The sequence below is a fragment of the Hemiscyllium ocellatum genome, chromosome 5 (assembly GCF_020745735.1).
Source record: "Hemiscyllium ocellatum isolate sHemOce1 chromosome 5, sHemOce1.pat.X.cur, whole genome shotgun sequence".
Classification (NCBI taxonomy): Eukaryota; Metazoa; Chordata; class Chondrichthyes; order Orectolobiformes; family Hemiscylliidae; genus Hemiscyllium; species Hemiscyllium ocellatum.
Window position 1 is genome coordinate 98,445,643 of NC_083405.1, and position 21,965 is coordinate 98,467,607.

At 41.0% G+C, this 21,965-nt stretch overlaps 1 protein-coding gene across 2 annotated transcripts in view; it reads left to right on the forward strand.

Annotated features, from left to right (window-relative positions):
• The window catches only part of apbb1ip (amyloid beta (A4) precursor protein-binding, family B, member 1 interacting protein), a 156,876-nt gene that overhangs the window by 82,209 nt on the left and 52,702 nt on the right, over positions 1 to 21,965 (forward strand). For both annotated transcript variants that reach the window (XM_060825006.1, XM_060825007.1), the window contains exon 7: positions 17,109 to 17,230. In XM_060825006.1, coding sequence (XP_060680989.1) covers positions 17,109 to 17,230 — 122 coding nt within the window. The remainder of the gene's footprint in view (positions 1 to 17,108; positions 17,231 to 21,965) is intronic.

Below are 21,965 nucleotides of genomic sequence, written 5' to 3' on the forward strand. Positions count from 1 at the left end.
AGAGATGTATAACACAAAAAATTCAAGACTCTTTGATTTTCATCCATAGTGCTATGCTATGCAGTTAGTTCACTATAATTTGATGTCCTCTTCCAAAATGTTACCCATGCATGACCTATTTGGAGAAGGGCAATCTTATGATGCATTAGATGCCAAGAGGCCAAGAGATAGGTGGTGACCTAATGGTATAATTGCTTGACTATCAAAGCACAGATTCAGGAAATGTTCAGGGGGGTGGGTGGGTTCAAATCCCACCACAGCAGATGGTAGAATTTTTAATTAAAAAGGAAAATCTAGAATTAAAAGTTGACCAATAACTATGAAATCATTTTTGTTGGGGAAAGGCCCTCTAGTTCACTAATGCCTTTTCAGAATAGAAATTGCTGTCCATATGGCCTACGCATTGTTCCAAACCCATAGTAACAAAAAAAATGGGTTTTGGTATAATCTGTACACATTTGAGTGATGATAATAGCAAGTGGGCTGCTGTGATCTGCCATGACGCCTCCATCGCAGGACTCTACCTCTGTCGTTTCTTGCCTTCTGCAATAGATAGCACAGATATATTGGGAAGCTCAGACCTGCTGCTCTGTCATTCTAAACATGTGGCAAGAGTTAGGACAACCAGAAATCTTAGCTCAATGAGATGGAAAGAAGCAATGGAATTTACAATGAAGGCTTCAGTCAGAAGGAAAAAAATCTGTCAAAAGCATTTGCAAAGTGAGCAAATTGCTGAAAACCAGAAATGAAGCTTAGAGATTCCTCAGTACTGAAACTCCTCAGATGTTACAAAATTAGTTGATTGGAACCTGTGTTGTACCTTTTGTATCTGTACGTAAAGCTGAAACAATACATTGGTGAAGATAAGGCAGTCAACTTTCTTCAACTTCCCCTTTGAACAAAAGTTAAGCTACTAAATTAAGTGCACATGGGGTTCTGACACATAGGTGATGGAAGTGACCAAAAATGATGAGAGAATGCATGTGTAAGAATTAATCAGCACAAAACTTTGGAAATACTTTGCAATGTTTTCCTCATTTTAAAAAAATGGCACATCTCCACTTCCACACCATATTTACAATAGAAGATACAAGGAAATGACACATCTACATCTTCCCCCAGACAAACCCAGTTGAATGACATGTGATTGACAAGGATAGCACACTTCACTCCACCGTGAGATGCTGTGGCTTATGAGTTATATATATTTAATATGTTCAAATACATCAAGCATGTTACAGGTTTTCTTTGGAAAGAAAAGTTTCAAATGGTGTTAAAGATCACCTTATATGAAATATCTCTGGAAAGATGCCTATTTTTACAGCATTTCCTTTCAATGAGTACTAGAAATAAACTAAGTACTAGCCAATATGTAAGGTTATGAGTCATTGTCAAACATAGTGAGGTAGTCCAGTTGACTAATGAAATGACAAAGCTAAATAAGATCAACGTCAACAGTAGATGTTGTTACATTGCACAATCAGATGCCAATTATATCTAACATCAATAGTAGGTTAAAGGGATTAGAGTATTTGCAAGAGTACTTCTGTTTTGGTTTAATTAGTTGAAACTGCACTATATTGTCAGATCAAGGGGAAAAATATGCACATCTCCAAAATTATTGCTCCACACAAAATTCAAAATGTCAAACTGTTGTGTTTTATGCGCTGTCACTTTTTATCTTTAATTATAACCAATTCAGACAACTCATTAATTGCCTGGCCTTTCTGCTAATTTATTCAAGTGTACAAAATTGGAATCAACAACTCCCAAAGCTGCAATGAAGCTAACTTTCTATTGTACAACCTTTTCGTGTTGAATGCTTTTGACCCCCAAGGAGAGGGGTTTAGAGGAAAATGGACCAAGAAAATGGGGCAAGCCATGTAAGGCAGTTCCCTGATGAATTTGTACCCTCTGGGGAGCTTGCCCAAGTGCAGACTGAGAACATGGTCAGCTGTCAGTTCTATAGCGGTGGGACCTCAGGGATGAAAAACCTAGAGCCAACCACGAACAGGCTTGAGGAGGATTCCTCCTCCAACCCAATGCCTTTGGACCTCTTAATTTATAATTTCAATAGAGGGTCGTCCCTTCATTCTGAGGTTGTTGTCTCTAGTCCAAGTCTCTTCTATTAGTGGAAAATAGAAGGAGAAAGTAAAAAGTTTCCTATATCCACTCTGTCTAAACTCTTCAATATTCTGTAATTTTTAATGAGATCTACCCCCATCTTTCTAAACTCCATGGAGTACACATCCCGAGTCTGCAACCATTCCTCAAATGTGAAGCTCTTCACCCCAGGATCAATCTTGTAAACCTCATTTAGACCTTCTCCAACGCCCTCTTTAGATACATTGTCCAAAACAACTCACAATATTCCAAATGCAATCTAACCAGAGCCTTATATAGTCTGAACAATACTTCCCTGATTTTGTAATGTAGCCCATTCACAATGATTGCTAAAATTGTGTTTGCCTTTCTAACTACCAAATGAATCAGCTTATTAACTTTAAGAGAGTTCTGAACTAAGACTCCAAAGTCTGTCTGAGTCCCTCTCTCACTGCACCCCCCAGGTCATCTCCTCTGCCACCTCCATCGCCCCTCCCCCTAGTCCCTCCTCCCTACCTTTTATCTCAGCCTGCTTGGCTCTCTCTCTCTTATTCCTGATGAAGGGCTTATGCTCGAAACGTCGAATTCTCTATTCCTGAGATGCTGCCTAACCTGCTGTGCTTTGACCAGCAACACATTTGCAGCTGTGATCTCCAGCATCTGCAGACCTCATTTTTTACTCGAAGATTTTAACCTACTGCGAATCCTCTTACAAGGATGCCTTCCTTGAAGAAGCTCTCTTCCTCCCTCTACAAGGATTTCAGTGAGTCCCTCTCTCACTGCACCCCCCAGGTCATCTCCTCTGCCACCTCCATCGCCCCTCCCCCTAGTCCCTCCTCCCTACCTTTTATCTCAGCCTGCTTGGCTCTCTCTCTCTTATTCCTGATGAAGGGCTTATGCTCGAAACGTCGAATTCTCTATTCCTGAGATGCTGCCTAACCTGCTGTGCTTTGACCAGCAACACATTTGCAGCTGTGTTTCATGTTTCCAAAGCTTTTCTCCATTTAGAAAATAGTCAATGCCTCTCACTTTCCCAAATTGTATTCCATCTGCCACATCTTTGCCTATTTTCTTTGCCTGTTCAAATCCTTTTGTAGCCTTCCTAACCCCTGTGCGGCTCATATTTAGTACCATGATCAGAAATTTCTTTTATACTCCAAGGTTTGTTGTGAAATTTGGAATCTCTACTCCAGAGGGGTGTGAAAGCTCAGACTTAGATTATGTTTAAAGTAGAGATTGATGGACTTCTTTTAACCAATGGTGTAAAGAGTTAAGGGGATAACGTACCTGAACTGCATTGAGGTGTTTAATCAGCAATGATCATATTAAATGGTTGAGCAGGCTTAATGGTCTGAATGCCGACCCTTATTCCAATGGTGTTATGTTCCTCCCATGGTGAGGCTGCTGACCTGATATCACTGTAGGACCCACTCATTAAGCATGAGAAGCCTAACTACCATCCTTTAATAAGAGAGCAAACAGAGGTGGGCAATGAGAATGCACCCTCCCAAGAGGTTGCACTGCAGCACATACTGTCAGTCCAAGCTGGCTCAGGATTTTCATATGGACCTGACACTATGGTCTCAATGCCCTTTGGAAATTTCTGCCCATGAGACCTGAAATTGCTCCTTACTCTAAATAGAAAAGGTGCATGAAGTGAGCCTTACTTTGTAGCGATTCTACATTTTTAAAAAATCATTCACTGGTTGTTGGCATTGCAGGGTGAAGCACCTACTTTGAACCACTGCAATCCAAGCATTGTAGGGGCATTCAAGAAGGGGTGGGAAGGTCAAGTAGTTCATTCAGCTCGACAGTTAGCTTGTGATGTAGAGGGATGCCAAATGTCCAGGTTTATTTGCCACACTAGCTAAGGATTCCACAAAGATCCTTCCTTCTCAGCCTTGCCCCCCACCTGAAGTGTGGTGACCATCAGGTTAAACTCACCATCATTGTCTCTCTGTAATCAGATAGCTGTCCTCTGGGACCAGGATGACATTACCTGTAAACACATTCACATTCTGTTATGAAAGGAATTCAAGATTTTGACCCAGCAATGTTGAATTTACAGAGATATAGTTCCAAGTTAGGATAGTGTGTGGCATGGTGGGAAACTTGGGAGTGAGAGAATTCTCACTCATTTATGGCCCTTGTGTTCCAGATGGTGGAAGCCATTATTTCTGGAAAGTACTATTAAAGGAAGCTTGTTGAGTTGAGGCACCGCATCCTCCTGTTTATGGTATACACTGCTGCCATTGTGCACTGGTGGGTTGACCGAATGTTAATGATGGTAGATGTAGTGCCAATCAAGCAGACTGCTTTGTCCTGGATAGTATCGAGCTTCTTGAGCATTGTTTTAGCTGCATGAGTATCAAGAAATAACCATCATATTTTTGTCTATTATACCAGAGTTCCTCTCAGGATTGAAAGAATTGAATTCACATTAAGGCACTGGATGAACATTAATGGTTAATGGCTTACGGGGAGCTTGTTAAATTCCACTTAACAGTTAATAAGCAAATTTGTATTTTCATGCTGACACATAATTGTTATGGACTAGGCCAAACCCTCAAAACATTCTTAAGCAGGCAGCCCAGACCATAACTTTGCAATGTGCTTTGATAAGTGTACAGTGAAAATTACCCAGAATCAGTTAGCTGGGTTGACTACTAGATTTTAAAACAGGAAAAAAAATTGTTCAAAAAATTACACAATGAAACACAAAGAACAGATTAAAGAACCCCTAAAGAACTCGGTCTATCCAAACTAGACTTAATTATGCTGTTCTGAATCTCCGCAAAGTCCCAATAAGCAGACTTCCTTTAAAATCCAGAGGAAATGGAGCACATGCTTACAGGTTGAAATTGAAGGGCAGAAAGAGAAAGAGAGAGAGTTTCCACACAGCTCACTGTTGAACTCCTCACCTGTTCAAGACTGAACTAAATTGCTCAGCTAGCGAGCTAATTGCTCCCCTTTCATTACACAAGTCACTTCTAAAACATGAACACTTTCGCCTGAAGTCTCATCTGTTTGCATATGAACAAAAGGCCTCTCAAAATCCTTTTTATTTCTGTACTAAACCAGACTGACCTTAGCCCGCCCTGGTTTATTACCCCTCTGAAAAAAATCAAGGACAGAATCTCCTTGAGCCAAGGAACAGCTTTTAGAAAAGAAAGGGACTCCCTTTGTGACACTGTAAGGCAATGGAGAAAGTTTCAGAGATCCAGCGTGAACGTGAACCAGGCTATATTTATTTCAGTTCATCAAAATCAACATAATTGAATGTGCAAGTCCAACTTTGCTTGCCATAGGGGAACAGAACCCAGAAGGATTAGATTACTTACAGTGTGGAAACAGGCCCTTCGGCCCAACAAGTCCACACCAACCCTCCGAAGAGCAATCCACCTAGACCTATTCCCCTACATTTACCCCTTCACCTAACACTACAGGCAATTTAGCATGGCCAATTCACCTAACCTACACATCTTTGGACTGTGGGAGGAAACCCACACAGACATGAGGAGAATGTGCAAACTCCACACAGACCGTTGCCTGAGGTGGGAATTGAACCTGGGTCCCTGGCATTGTGAGGCAGCAATGCTAACCACTGTGCTGCCTCTGAAGCCAACTACAGGAGAATTAACAACGTTTAGTCAGATTGCAAGATAGCTAAGATCATAAATGTTCTATTTCTACGGCAACTGACCACATTAAATTCAGTATTAGCATACAGCAGCAGGACAGCTCAAGAGATGTTTTATAAATATAACCAGGAACTGCAGCAGTACAGCTGCAAATAAGCGAACAATTCAAATGCCTGAACAGCACTATTTTATATCCATCAATAGTACAAATGGTCATATGGTGTGTAACCACTGGTAAAGAACTCTGGGGTTAATACAAATAACAGTCCAGGTAATGGTTTATATATAATTCTGTTCCAAAATGAAAAATGGGTGAAATGTATAGCTCATTGTTGAATGAAAATCACCAATTATTTCATTCTGCCACCAAAGTCAAAATTAGCCCTTCTGATTCCAATTTCCTGAAATATCATTTCTCTTAGCATTTACAGCAAGCACAAGAACTTCAGTGCATAGTGTGGGCTGCATATTCCAACAGAAACTTGCATTTAGGTCATGTTTATAATGTTGCAAAATAATCCTGTCATGTTTGACAAGAACGGTATGAAATAAAATTGGACACATGAGAAGATAATACGACAGCTTGTCAAAACCAAGAAAAGTCACTACGCTTGATGGGGAATCTGAGAGGGACAAAGTGAGAGAAAGATCAAAGCAGAGAGGTTTATGGAAGGGATCTGGAAGTTAGTCTTAAAACATTTAGAAGCATGGGTACAAATGGTAGAGCAACTAAAATTGGGAACGGGCAAGAGGCTAGAATTGGAGGAGTGAGTGATGTCAGTGAGTTGAAGGGCTAGAAGAGGAAGTGCTGAGGATCAAGGCCAGCAGGAATTTGAGAACAATTATGAGAATTTTAAAACTAAGGTGTTGCAAGATCAAAAGCCAGTGAATACAGAGTTATCATGGCTTCATTTGAATTACATGTAGACGTCAAAGTTTGATCAAGCTCAAATTTATGGAGGGTGGAAAATGGGAGACTGACCAGGAGAACATTGGAATCATCAAGTCCAGCAGAAGAACTTAAGCTGACCAGAGATAGATCATGTTATAGAGGTGGGAGGAGGTGGTCTTGCATTAAGCTCTAGAATCTTACAGTATTCTCACTAACTCTTCTGCAAAACATTACATTGTATTTTGTGTGAAATAAAAACTATGAATGAATCTATAATTAGGTCAGTTGTATGACCATTATATGAAACAAATAAAAGACGTTAAAATGTTTGTAAGGTATATGTAAAAAATTTCCCTTTTGGCTCATGATTTTTTTCTCTAGCTGTTTTCATAATTGCATGAAATTGATGAGTTTCATAGACTTGCATAAATGAACCTTTGTCCCTCAGAACAGAATGACAACATCAGTTTGGATTAAAAACAGAAACTGCTGGAAATATTCAGTAGGATAGGCAGCATATGGATAGAGAGAATCAGATTGAACATCTCAAGTCATTGAATTTTCTTCAGAACTGGATCAATCTGGATATAAAGTCGTTAAAATGAAGTTTTACAGTTGGAATGCATGCATGCTTTATATGTCAAAAGGTCACTACATCAAAGCTGCTGGATAAAGGAGCTTCCCTGTTTTATAAGACTCTCAATCAGGTGTGGTCAAAAGTACAGGGTCTCATAGTGTTAAAGCACAACATGAATGCTCGGTAGGAATACTGTGGAATCTAAGCACCTGACTGCCTGCTACTACTCTGCCATCTGCATATAATGTTTCATTCTTACCTAAAGGAAGAAGTTCTGGGCTGTGAGTGATATGAAGTGCCTCACAGCCGCTATTTTAATTTTTTTTATCAAAATGGAACTGTCTCAGAACTGGGCTACCATAGAGATATAATCTGTGAATGTGCAAATGGTATATGATCACACCATAAATTTATCGTGCATGACCTTTGGGACAATCCACAACTATATTTCTGGAGGTTTGGGAATGCCAAGTGAAAAACCTGTAACATGGTTCAGGAGCACTTGAAGCATGACCCCACTACAAAGCCTGCATACCCTCCAACAGGAAGACTACAATGATGCAAAATAAAGATACAACAAAAGCAACATAATTGAATGGATATTTATCACACTTAAACAATAGTCTTATATTTATACTCAGGAGTCTGTATCCTGGAATGAGGTTGAAGAACGTGCTATATAACATGACTAAGGTAAGGGGTGGAAGGCTGTTACGACGAATTTATTATGATCCCAAGTGAGGAGGGAGGAACTTTTTTATCAATACCCTCACCTCCACCTCGCCTTGTTGTTCACAATGAGATTAACTTAAAATGAAGGATAGTTTCCCTCATGGATATCTTTCCCAATTCCTCTGCACTCATGTTATAAAAGGAGCCAATTTAACTTGGCTTTCCTGAGTGAAAGAAAATTTATGTTTATTAGATACTGAGTAAGGAAAAATAAAATACAACACACACGCACACAAATTACAGACAAGAAGCAAGTAAAAGATAGTAGTTAAAAAAGACACAGGAATCAGTCCTTGGCTTGTCAATTTGGGATATATGCTGAAATATTACAGCCATTGAGCTAAGTGATTCCAATAGAGCTGACCATGGTAGTTGAGCAGTTGGTTTGGAGATTCTGGGTGCAACAAATTAAATGAATGAAGTTGTCTGGTTTCCTATTTAACTAAGACTTTTTGACTGGTGACTCGCTTCCAGCAATCGGAGAGAAAAAGAGAGAGGTTTCATCCTTTCTCTTTTTATCTGCAATGAGGGGTGTCATGTAATGATCCACAATTGTAAACCTCACAGCGCTGTCTAGCCTAATAGCACTAAATAGCAGGCTAGTACACACATGAGAGGCGGTTGATTTTTAATCTCTTCTCTTGTGTATTCTTGGCAAGGGGAAGCACAGATATGTCTCTAGCCCAGACTGCTTTCTGTTATTTACATTATGTCCACACTCTGGAAGTGCAATTTAGGGAGATGGCTTTCACATTTTATTTCTCCCTTTCAAATGGTTCTCTGAAATCCCTTGACACCCTTCCAGGTGCGACATTCCATGGTCTTCCTCGAGACTGAGTGTAATCCACATGGGAATTTTCCAGAAAATTACTGAATTCCATTCTCATTCACCTCTGGTTGGTCCCTTTCTTAAAACAAACTATCTTGTTTAAACATAAAAACAATGACTGCAGATGCTGCAAACCAGATTCTGGATTAGTGGTGCTGGAAGAGCACAGCAGTTCAGGCAGCATCCAAGGAACAGCAAAACCGACGTTTCGGGCTTGTCTAAAGGTCCATTACGTTTGTATATAATTTGGGGGCAATGTTTTTTTGTCATGAAAAGGTCAATCTGTGGAAGAAAGCAGAGAAGGAAGGGAAGGGCAATATAACTGAGATAGAATCTCCAAACTTCAATGGTTCAAAAACAATTAGTTCCTAGGGATGGATAACATGAACCCTAGGAAGCAACAAGAGATATGCAATGTGCCAACTTTAATTTGAAGGGAGTTACAGATTGCTGGACAAGTGTTGATTGACTGGAAACATATCAATGTGATACGCTTAGTTAAAGAGCACACCTCAAACTCAAGCAATTGTAAGCCTACAGACCAATTTCAATTCTAGACAAAAATAATCATTCTTGTAGATACAACAGAAGGTTATAATTCTAATAGCAGGTTACTTAACAGAAATCAATGTGAATATAGATTTATTTGAGGAAATCATATCCCAGGTGAACATTCACAAGCATATTCAAACTTAGATTTTCAGGAGCCATTGACAAAAGCACTGAATTTCAATGCCTGACTGCCCTTGACATTAAAATGAGTATAGCATCAAGGCACCAAAATTGGAGTCAGTGGGAATAAGGGGAAAACACTTTGCTGGTTCAACTCATAAGTAGCACAAAGGAAATTCTGATGGATGTGGGAGGTCAGTCACTTCAGCCTCTGGACAGACCTGCAGGAATTCTTCATATTAGTGTGAGAAGCCCAAACATTTTCAGCTAATTCAGGCATGAACTTCCCTCCATCAAGTGATTGGAAGTATGGATGTTCTCTAACAATTGCGCAATATTCAGCAGCATTCACCAGTCTTCAGATACTGAAGCAGTTTGTGTACATCTGTAGCAAGACCTGGACAACATTCAGGCTTAGACTGTTGAGCATTGAGTAATATTTGTGCCACACAAGTGCCAGATAATCAACAACAAGAGGAAATCTATCCATCTCACATTGATGTTCAATGATATTATCATAAGTCAATCCTTGACTGCCAACTTCCTGAGAATTACCATTGACCAGAAACTGAACTTGACCAGCCATATAAATACAATTGCTCCAAGAGCAAGGGCATTTTTGGTAAGGGATAGCATTACTGCTGTACTGACGGGGAATATTCCTGGGAGTACATCCAGGGACGTTATTTGGGTGGAACTGAGAAATAAGAAAGGGATGATCACCTTATTGGGGTTGTATTTTAGACACCCGATAATCAGCGGAAAATTGAGAAACAAATTTGTAAGGAGATCTCAGCTATCTGTAAGAATAGTAGGGTGGTTATGGTAGGGGATTTTAACTTTCCAAACATAGACTGGGACTACCGTAGTGTTAAAAGTTTAGAGAGAATAGAGAGAATTTTCCATATGGAGAGTGGCTCCATATTCTATGGAGAGAATACAGCCCCCCAAAGATCAGCAAGGCAGCCTATGTATGGAGCCACAAGAGATGGGGAGATATTAAACAAGTATTTTGCATCGATGTTTACTGTGGAGAAGGACATAAAATTTATAGAATGTGGGGAAATAGATGATGACATCTTGAAAAACAGAGGAAAAGGTGCTGGACAACCCAGGGAACTATAGACCGGTGAGCCTGATCTCAGTGGTGGGCAAGTTGTTGGAGGGAATCCTGAGAGATGGGATGTACATGTATTTGGAAAGGCAAGGGCTGATTAAGGATAGTCAACATGGCTTTGTGCGTGAGAAATCATGTCTCCCAAATTTGATTGAGTTTTTTGAAGAAGTAACAAAGAAGATTGATGAGGGCAGAGCGGTAAATGTGATCTATATAGACTTCAGTAAGGCGTTCGACAAGGTTCCCCATGGGAGACTGATTAGCAAGGTTAGGGCTCATGGAATACAGTGAGAACTAGCCATTTGGATACAGAACTGGCTCAAAGGCAGAAGACAGCAGGTGGTGGTGGAGGGTTGTTTTTCAAACTGGAGGCCTGTGACCAGTGGAGTGCCACAAGGATCGGTGCTGGGTCCACTACTTTTTGTCATTTACATAAATGATTTGGATGCAAGCATAAGAGGTACAGTTAGTAAGTTTGCAGAAGACATCAAAATTGGAGGTGTAGTGGACAGCGAAGAGGGTTACCTCAGATTACAACGGGATCTGGACCAGATGGGCCAATGGGCTGAGAAGTGGCAGATGGAGTTTGATTCATATAAATGCGATGTGCTGCATTTTGGGAAAGCAAATCTTAGCATGGCATATACACTTAATGATAAGGTCCTAGGGAGTGTTGCTGAACAAAGAGACCTTGGAGTGCAGGTTCATAGCTCCTTGAAAGTGGAGTCACAGGTAGATAGGATAGTGAAGAAGGCGTTTGGTATGCTTTCCTTTATTGGTCAGAATATTGAGTACAGGGGTTGGGAGGTCATGTTGCGGCTGTTCAGGACATTGGTTAGGCCACTGTTGGAATATTGCATGCAATTCTGGTCTCCTTCCTATCAGAAAGATGTTATGAAACTTGAAAGGGTTCAGAAAAGATTTACAAGGATGTTGCCAGAGTTGGAGGATCTGAGCTATAGGGAGAGGCTGAACAGGCTGGGGCTGTTTTCCCTGGAGCGTCGGAGGCTGAGGGGTGACCTTATAGAGGTTTGCAAAATTATGAGGGGCATGAATAGGATAAATAGGCAAAGTCTTTTCCCTGGGGTCGGGGAGTCTGAACTAGAGGGCATAGTTTTAGGGTGAGAGGGGAAAGATATAAAAGAGACCTAAGGGACAACTTTTTCACGCAGAGGGTGGTATGTGTATGGAATGAGCTGCCAGAGGAAATGGTGGAGGCTAGTACAATTACAACATTTAAAAGGCATTTGGATGGATATTTGAATAGGAAGGATTTAGAGGGACATGGGCCAAATGCTGGGAAATGGGACTGGATTAGATTAGGATATCTGGTCAGCATGGACGAGTTGAACCAAAGGGTCTGTTTCCATGCTGTACGTCTCTATGGCTTTAAGAGCAGGCTAGAGGCTGGGAATTCCATGGTGAGCCATTCACTTCATTTCTTCCCATTGGCCGACCACTATCTACAAAATACTAGTCAGGACTATGATGGCATACTCCCTACTTGCCTGCACAAGTGCAGCTCCAACAATGCTTAAGAAGCTCAACCCCTCTGACAAGGCAGCCCATGTTATTGAGAGAAAGCGAGGACTGCAGATGCTGGAGATTAAGAGTTGAAAATTGTGGCGTTGGTAAAAGCACAACAGGTCAGCAGCATCCAAGGAGCAGGAGAGTTGATGTTTTGGGCTTAAGCCCTTTTTTGGCAAGTCAACCACCTCCTTCAGCATTCACTTCCTCAACTGTCAATGCACAGACGCAGCACTCTGTACTATCTTGAAGTTGCACTGCAAGAACTCACTGAGGCAACTTTAAGAACATTTTCCTAATCCACAACATCTATCACATCAAGGTTAATGGTAGCAGATATATGCAAACACTACTTCCTACTTACATTTCATTCTGACCTGGAAGTATATCACCATTCTTTCACTCTTTACTGGGTCACACTCCTAGAATTCCCTTCCCAACAGCGCTCTGAGAGTTTCCCTACACCCCAAGGACCGCTGCAAGTCATCACCACCTTCTCAAGGGTAATTAGGGATGGACAATATATGCTAGCCTAGCCAGCAATGTCAACATCCCATGACAAAGAAATAAAGTTTGTTTAATCTTCTCACAGAAAGTTGTTAAAGCTCAAAGTTACAGGAATTCAGATAAATCTTCAGTCAAGAATTTAGATAAAGCACAGACTTAATAGAATAAATATGTTGGAATGGGGCAAGTACTGATTTCAGTACTGAAATGCCCAGGACCATTGTTGATGAGATCAAATCAAGAGAGGCAGTGAAATTCAAGTTGTAGTTCAATAGATAGATTACTTACAGTGTGGAAACAGGCCCTTCGGCCCAACAAGTCCACACCGACCCGCCGAAACGCAACCCACCCATACCTCTACATTTACCCCTTACCTAACACTATGGGCAATTTAGCATGGCCAATTCACCTGACCTGCACATCTTTGGACTGTGGGAGGAAACCGGAGCACCCGGAGGAAACCCACGCAGACACGGGGAGAATGTGCAAACTCCACACAGTCAGTCGCCTGAGGCGGGAATTGAACCCGGGTCTCTGGTGCTGTGAGGCAGCAGTGCTAACCACTGTGCCACCATGCTGCCCAAATTCAGAAATTATATAAAATATATAAGAAAGTAGATAATGCCAGGTGAAATTTAGTGCAGGAAAATGTATGTTCAGCATATTGAGCCACACTTTACTAGCATTCTTGAGATGGATGTCTCATAAAATTGTGACAGAAAATGACAAGAGATCTTCTTAATTAAAAACCTCAGCTTTATTGCTGAGAAATTTCCTGAGAATTGCCTGTGTGCATGAGGTATATGTGACTTGAATTTGCCACTGACTTGGCATGCTACTCATGGCAATCTATGGAAATGAAATTTCTTCATATAAAACATCCCCAAACTATGTATGCGTTGTTTTCTGATGTGTGGGTGGCACAGTGGCACAGTGGTTAGCACTGCTGCCTCACAGCGCCAGAGACCTGGGTTCAATTCCTACCTTGGGCATCTGGGTGGAGTTTGCACATTCTCCCCGTGTCTGCATGGGTTTGTTCCGGTTTCCTCACACAGTCCAAAGATGTGCAGGTTAGGTGAATTGACCATGCTAAAATTGCCCATAGTGTTAGGTGAAGCGATAAATATAGGGGAGTGAGTTGCTCTTCAGAGGGTTGGTGTGGACTTGTTGGGTCAAAGTGCCTGTTTCCACACTGTAAGTAATGTAATCTAAAGTGCAGATAAATCTATTCATTCTCCACCTTATGAGGAAAGATTCAATGGGCCAGGGATTGTATCCATTGAAGTTTAAAAGAGTAAGAGGTTACTTGATTGAAATGTCACAGATACTGACGGACCATGACAGGGCGTATATGACAAGAATATTTCCTCGTGTGGGAGATGATGGAGTTTAGAATCACTGTTTAAAAATGGATTGCCCTTTAAAGACAGATAAGAAGAATTGTTCTCTAATAAAAGATCATAAGCCTTTGGAAGTCTCTTCCTCAAAAAGCAGTGGAAACAGTGACCTTGAATATTTTTAAGATTAAGGTAGTTTGCTTCTTGCTAAGAAAGGGGTGAAAGGAGAGCAGGATAAGTGGGGTTTGGAATGATCAAATCCGCCATGATCTTAATGAACCGTGGAGCAGGCTCAAGGGACCTACCCTTGCTGCTAATTCAAGGGTATATAAATATATAAACACCTGTATAATCTATATAGATATCTGTACACGTTTAAAAACATGTCAGCTCTAGTATAAGCTTAGCCATCACCCAGAACAATTTGCTTAAAGGAGCTTTGATATCAAGGTAGATGTCTTGTGAGATTCTTTGCCATATCCATTCACTAAGAAATATAAAATAACCAACCTATTTGATCAAGTGTGGCATGATCATTTTGTTGATTATTCTTTGAAAAATATTTATTCCTTTTATTATGGGCCAAGTCATCGTTAATGGTTATGGTGCTGATTTAGCAACTCAGAGGCTATGAATTTATACTCCCTCAATTTCAAAATCTGAAGAAACCATCTGGTAATATTTGAAAAGTAACACAACAGCGTTTATGTAAGATCAATGTGGTAAAGTCTTCAGAACCATCTCAAAGACCTTAATCACACAGGGATTTGGTGACTGAGTCATTGTAATATGTGGATAAGGAAAATAAATTTGATCTTAAAATGTTTATCAATTACAAATTCTATCTAAAGATTGTTTGATCTTAAGTTGGATTTGATTTATCAGTATTAAAACTTTAGACTAGCTATTTCCATTGCAATTGTCAGGAAAGGCTTTGTGTCCAAATAACCTTTTGAAGTACACTTGATGTTAATAGTTGAACTGACCATCACCTTGATCACTCGGTCTCTATTTCTAAGTGTCTTTGTTTTGATACATTAGGAATATTGTTCAGTTTGCTGCACACATATCATCATGAATGTATTCAAAAATGTTTATCGTCTTGCTACATACAACAACCAGTCTTTCATCCTGCAATTAGCAATATTTGATTCTGTCTCATGAAGGAGTTTAAAAGAAGAGAAGTCATAAATTGTGTTCACATATTGCCAGGGCTTATATCTTAAATGGTAAGGAAATGAGATTGTGACAATTCTGATGTGTATTCCCCTTTGAAGTGCTTCATGCCTTACTGGTGCTAATTCATGATTTCTTGAGAAGTACATCCCACCCCTTTATTGGAGAGGCTGAAATGTTGTCCTAGAGTAATGCAATCTGTAAACTAGAGAACATAATTCCAAAAAGTGAAAGATAAAAAAAATAAAAGGAATACTTTTTATTCATTATTCCTGTTACTCTATGCAGAAGGCTAACTTGAGGGCCTAGGAGAGATCAAATTTGCCACCTTAACATTATTGTACAGCATGTCACCAGAAACTATGTTAGTTAACCTTTGTAACCTTGCTTTTCGCACATTGCCAACAGAGTATAATAATAGCATGTAATTAGAGTACAATATCCTCTATGCATTCCTTTGCAATTGTACTGTCTTTGTGCCTTTGGGCAAGTAAAATAGTATTTTGTCCAAATTGCCCTTTAAGTCATCTTGTGCCTCTGGCCTTAAAACTCCATTGGTATAGAAAACTGCAACATTGTTGTCGAATTGAATATGCAGTGGCTGGTCAGCTGTGAATCTTTCCCATCCATCTATCCACACAACGTGCAACCATTTTCTCACTTGTCTTGAAGTGTGATCATCATTGGTAGTGATGTTTTTGTTGGTGGTGGTGAGCTGCTTTCCTAAATAATCCAAATGAAATCGGTACATGCACAGTTCTATTGTACAGTGAGCTCCAGGATTTTGACTCAGCAAGTACATAGTGATACAGTTTAAGTTCAGGGTGATGAAAGATTTGAAGGAAAACTTGTAGGTAGTGATGTTCTTGTGACCTGTTGTCCTTGCTGTTCTCGGTGGCACAGGTCACAGGTTTGGAATGTGTTATTGAAGGAGTCTAGGTGAGTAGCTGCATTGCATCTTGCATATGGGACAGAGCTACCACAGTGCACCTGTCATGGAGGGATTGAATGTTAAGTTGTTGGATGGGATGCTGATCAAGTGCACTGCTTTGTATTGGATGGCTTCAAAATTCTTGTGTGTTGTTGAAGCTACATTCATTCAGGCAAGTGGAAAGTATTCAATCGCTAGATTTATACCTTGCAGATGTTTGACTTGCTTTGGGGAGTAAGAGGCTGAGTTAGACCTCACAGCATTTCCAGTCCACTACTGTGAAAAGGAAAACAAAATGGCTGGAAGAAGGGATAAAACTGAAGATTGGCCATACAAACATATGTTAAATTCGTTTTCTTAGAAATCATCCAATCACTTCAGAAAAAAATGAATTAGTTTTGAAGTGCAGTGAATGTTACGTAGGTAATGTGTCAGTCATATTGCACACAATTTTCCCATAAACGAGGAATGATACAAGGAATGCAATTGGAATGATACCAGGAATGAAAGATTTTAGATACAAGGAAAGTTTAGAGAAATTGGGTTTATTCTCCCTAGAGCAGAGAAGATCAAGAGGTCATCTTATTGAGGTGTTCAAAATTATAAACAATTTTGACAGGGTAAAGAAAGATATTCTATTTCTATTAGTTCAGTAACTAGGGATCATAATTTCAAGATTGTCAGCAAAAGAGCTAGAAGTGAGATGAGGAGAAACTTCTTTACTCAGAGAGTTGTTAGGATTTGGAATGTGCTGCCTGAGAGAGAGGTGGAGGCATATTCCAGAGGAGGTTTCAAATGAAAGCTGATTATATATTTGAAAGTGATTAAGTTAGTGGCTATGGAGATAGGCCTGGAAAGTGGGGCTAGCTTGGTAGCTCTTTCAGGAGCCGGTACAAGACACGATGGGTTTTACTGTAAAATTCTATGATTCTGTGATTCTAAATTATGATAAGATCAGCAGTCAGTGGGTATATAAGTCGATGCTTTGTTAATTACATTTTCTCATCACATCTTATTTTGTGTGCATGTTTTTAAAGTTCTGACTTTCAGGTATTTCTTTTGTCCAGAACGGTTTCTGGAAGATCATGAGAACTTGGTGGAGACCCTGTCACATTGGACGCGAGACAGCGAGAACACACTTCTATTTGTTGAAAAGAAAGAAAAGTATGCGGTCTTTAAAAATCCCCAGGTAAGCAAATTATACGAAAAGAAAACAGTTGATGGCTGGCATCGCAGAATTTTCAACAATTTGTGGGCGGCACGGTGGCACAGTGGTTAGCACTGCTGCCCCACAGCGCCTGAGACCCGGGTTCAATTCCCGACTCAGGCGACTGACTGTGTGGAGTTTGCACGTTCTCCCTGTGTCTGCGTGGGTTTCCTCCGGGTGCTCCGATTTCCTCCCACTGTCCAAAGATGTGCGGGTCAGGTGAATTGGCCATGCTAAATTGCCCGTAGTGTTAGGTAAGGGGTAAATGTAGGGGTATGGGTGGGTTGCGCTTCGGCGGGTCTGTGTGGACTTGTTGGGCCGAACACTGTAAGTAATCTAATCTAATCTAAACAATGATTCTCACCGACAGCAGTAACCTGCTTTTTAAACTTATGGTCGATGTCTTCATGTAGAACAATTAAGGGCGGAGCTTAACACGTGGCTGCGCAGCTGGTGTAGGAGGGAGGGCTTCAGATATGTAGATAATTGGGATGCCTTCTGGAGAAGGTGGGACCTGTACAAGAAGGACGGGTTGCATCTGAACTGGAAGGGGACCAATGTCCTGGGTGGAAGGTTTGCTCGAGTAGTTCGAGAGGATTTAAACTAGTATGGCAGGGGGGTGGGATCCTGAGCTGTATACCGGAGGTGAGAGTTGATGCAGATGAGGCAATAGCAAGAGGTAGACCAGCTAGTGGGAAGGATTTTCCTGGGAAGGAGCCAAGAGATCAATTAAAGTGTGTTTGCTTTAAAGCAAGAAGTATCAGGAATAAAGGTGATGAACTTAGAGCATGGATCAGTACCTGGTGCTATGATGTTGTGGCTATAACAGAGACATGGGTTTCTCAGGGGCAGGAATGGTTGCTGGATGTTCCAGGGTTAAGAGCATTTAAAAAGAATAGGGAGGGGGGGAAAAGAGGATGGGGTGTAGCACTACTAATCAGAGAGGGTGTCACAGCTACAGAAGCTTCGATTGTCGAGGAAGATCTGCCTACCGAGTCAGTATGGGTGGAAATTAGGAACAGCAAGGGCGCAGTCACCTCGTCAGGGTTTACTACAGGCCCCCCAATAGCAGCAGGGAGATTGAAGAAAGCATAGGTCGGCAGATTTTGGAAAAGTGTGGATGTAGTAGAGTTGTTGTAATGGGTGACTTTAACTTTCCCAATATTGATTGGTACCTCCTTCGAGCAGAAAATTTGAATGGAGCTGTTTTTGTAAGGTGTGTTCAGGAGGGTTTCCTAACTCAGTACGTTGACAGGCCGACGAGGGGAGAGGCCATTCTAGACTTAGTGCTCGGAAACGAGCCGGGGCAGGTATCAGATCTTATGGTGGGAGAGTATTTTGGTGATAGTGACTACAACTGCCTCACATTCTACATAGCTATGGAGAAGGAGAGGATTAGGCAAAATGGGAGGATATTTAATTGGGAAAGAGGAAACTATGATGCGATTAGACATGAGTTAGGAAGCATGGACTGGGAGCAATTGTTCCATGGTAAAGGCACTATAGACATGTGGAGACTGTTTAATGAACAGTTGTTGCAAATGATGAATAAATATGTCCCTCTGAGACAGGCAAGAGGGGGTAAGATAAAGGATCCTTGGATGACGAGAGCAGTGGAGCTTCTCGATAAAAGGAAAATGGTAGCTTACATAAGGTCAAGCTCAGCTCTAGAGGATCACAGGCAGGTGAGGAAGGAGCTTAAAAATGGTCTGAGGAGAGCCAGGAGGGGCACGAGAAAGGCTTGGCAGAACAGATTAGGGAGAACACAAATGCATTTTACACTTATGTGAGGAATAAGAGAATGGTCAAAGAAAGAGTAGAGCCGATCAGGGATAGGACAGGGAACTTGTGTGTGGAGTCTGAGGAGGTAGGGGAAGCCCTAAATGAGTTTTTTGCTTCTGTCTTTACAAAAGAAATGAACTTTGTAGTGAATGAAACCTTTGAAGAGCAGGTGTGCATATTGGAATGGATAGAGATAGAGGAAGCTGATGTGCTGAAAGTTTTGTCAAACATTAAGATTGACAAGTCACCAGGCCTGGACCAGATTTGTCCTCGGCTGCTTTGGGAAACGAGAAATGCAATTGCTTCGCCACTTGCAAAGATCTTTGCATCCTTGCTCTCCACTGGAGTCGTACCTGAGGACTGGAGAGAGGCAAATGTAATTCCTCTCTTCAAGAAAGGAAATAGGGAAATCCCCGTCAATTGCAGACCAGTAAGTCTCACGTCTGTTGTCTGCAAGGTGTTAGAAAAGATTCTGAGGGATAGGATTTATGACCATCTGGAAGAGCATGGCTTGATTAAATGCAGTCAACACGGCTTTGTGAGGGGCAGGTCATGCCTCACAAACCTTATCGAGTTCTTTGAGGATGTGACTAGAAACGTTGATGAGGGTCAAGCTGTGGATGTGGTTTTGTGGACTTCAGCAAGGCATTTGATAAGGTTCCCATGGTAGGCTCATTCAAAATGTCAGGAGGAATGGGATACAGGGGAACTTAGCTGTCTGGATACAGAATTGGCTGGCCAACAGAAGACAGCGAGTGGTAGTAGAAGGAAAATATTCTGCCTGGAAGTCTGTGGTGAGTGGTGTTCCACAGGGCTCTATCCTTGGGCCTCTACTGTTTGTAATTTTTATTAATGACTTGGATGAGGGGATTGAAGGATGGGTCGGCAAGTTTGCAGACGACACAAAGGTTGGAGATGTCGTTGACAGTATAGAGGGCTGTTGTAGGATGCAACGGGACATTGACAGGATGCAGAGATGGGCTGAGAGGTGGCAGATGGAGTTCAATCTGGATAAATGCAAGGTGATACATTTTGGAAGATTGAATTTGAAAGCTGAGTACAGGATTAAGGATAGGATTCTTGGCAGTGTTGAGGAACAGAGGGATCTTGGTGTGTGGGTACATAGATCCCTTAAAATGGCCACCCAAGTGGACAGGGTTGTTAAGAAAGCATATGGTGTTTTGGCTTTCATTAACAGGGGGATTGAATTTAAGAGTCCTGAGATCTTGTTGCAGCTCTATAAAACTTTGGTTAGACCGCACTTGGAATACTGCATCCAGTTCTGGTCACCCTATTATCGGAAAGATGTGGGTGCTTTGGAATGGGTTCAGAGGAGGTTAACCAGGATGCTGCCTGGACTGGAGGGCTTATCTTATGAAGAGAGATTGACTGAGCTCGGACTTTTTTTTATTGGAGAAATGGAGGAGGAGAGGGGACCTAATTGAAGTATACAAGATAATGGGAGGCATAGATAGAGTCGATAGCCAGAGACTATTTCCCAGGGCAGAAATGACTAACATGAGGGGTCATAGTTTTAAGCTGGTTGGAGGAAAGTATAGAGAGGATGTCAGAGGTGGGTTCTTTACACAGAGAGTTGTGAGAGCATAGAATGCGTTGCCAGCTGCAGTTGTGGAAGCAAGGTCACTGGGGATATTTAAGAGACTACTGGACATGCATATGGTCACAGAAATTTAAGGGTGCATACATGAGAATCAGTGGTCAGCACAACATCGTGGGCTGAAGGGCCATTCTGTGCTGTACTGTTCTATGTTCTATGTTCCAATTCACTGGCTTGTTTGGATCAGATGAAAACTTATTCCATGATACTCTCTGAAAATTACATCCATCAGTCAATGATGACCAGAATTAAAATTAGTTCTTCATTTGATATATAATAACTCTAAAATAACTCTCACTTTTTTAACTGAAGGAAAAATGAAGCAATTTGTGCAATGAGATATGGCAGTGTAATCAGTGAGAGGAAAAAGAATCACAGATGTTAAGTTTGCAAGGCAGAGCAAAATAGTTCCAAACATTTTCTATAGGAAAGGAACTCATAGCTTTTCCAATTCTGATGGGTGTTCCTATGCAGGGAGGGGGACAGGGATTATGGACCAAAGGCCTGAGCAATCTGCAAGCTATGAAGATGGCATCAAAGGCCTCAGGGTGGATCAGAGACTGAGATTGGAGAGGAATCAGAGGCCCCAGGCACAAATAATAGGCGTTGGAAGTTATTACATTTTTAACCCCCTGCATTTTTGGGGAGTTAAATTTATCTGTTAGCTTCCTGCTGCAACATTTTTCTTGAAATCAGTTATATTTATACTTAGCTGTATAGACTGAGAAAAACTTGTTGAATTGTGTGTTGGTGGCACTATCATAATGTAATAATGACTTATAACACTTTAGATTTTGGGAATTGACACGCAAGGATTTGAAAGATAAAGAAGAATCGAGAAATGAAGTGATTGGCCTACTCTCCCTTTCCACTGCCATGATGACATTTTTGAAAAATTTCTGGGGGAAGTAAATCAATTGGCATGACATTCTCGTAGATGAATAAGCAGAAGAACAATTTTGAGAGTTATAAAATCTTTCTCAGTTTCTAAGCTCGAGTGCTAGTTACTTGTCAATTGATACCAGAGAACAGAACATTCAAAGTTAATCTTCCTGCACTTTGCTTGGGGTCAATTCCTGATCTTGAGTTTTGAGAAAATACATAGCTCTCAGGTCTTTTGTAGCTTCCATAACTCAATAACTAATTAATTTACATTATCTTTTATAAATACATGTGGACAGCTGTGGGAAACAGTGATACCAATGTTAACGTAGAGACCTGAGACAGGCAAGACCACTGTTATTTATGACACCTTTGGTAATCGAGCATTTTTGAAGATCTGTGAAAATTAGCTGCAAAATCCATTAATTTGACTGA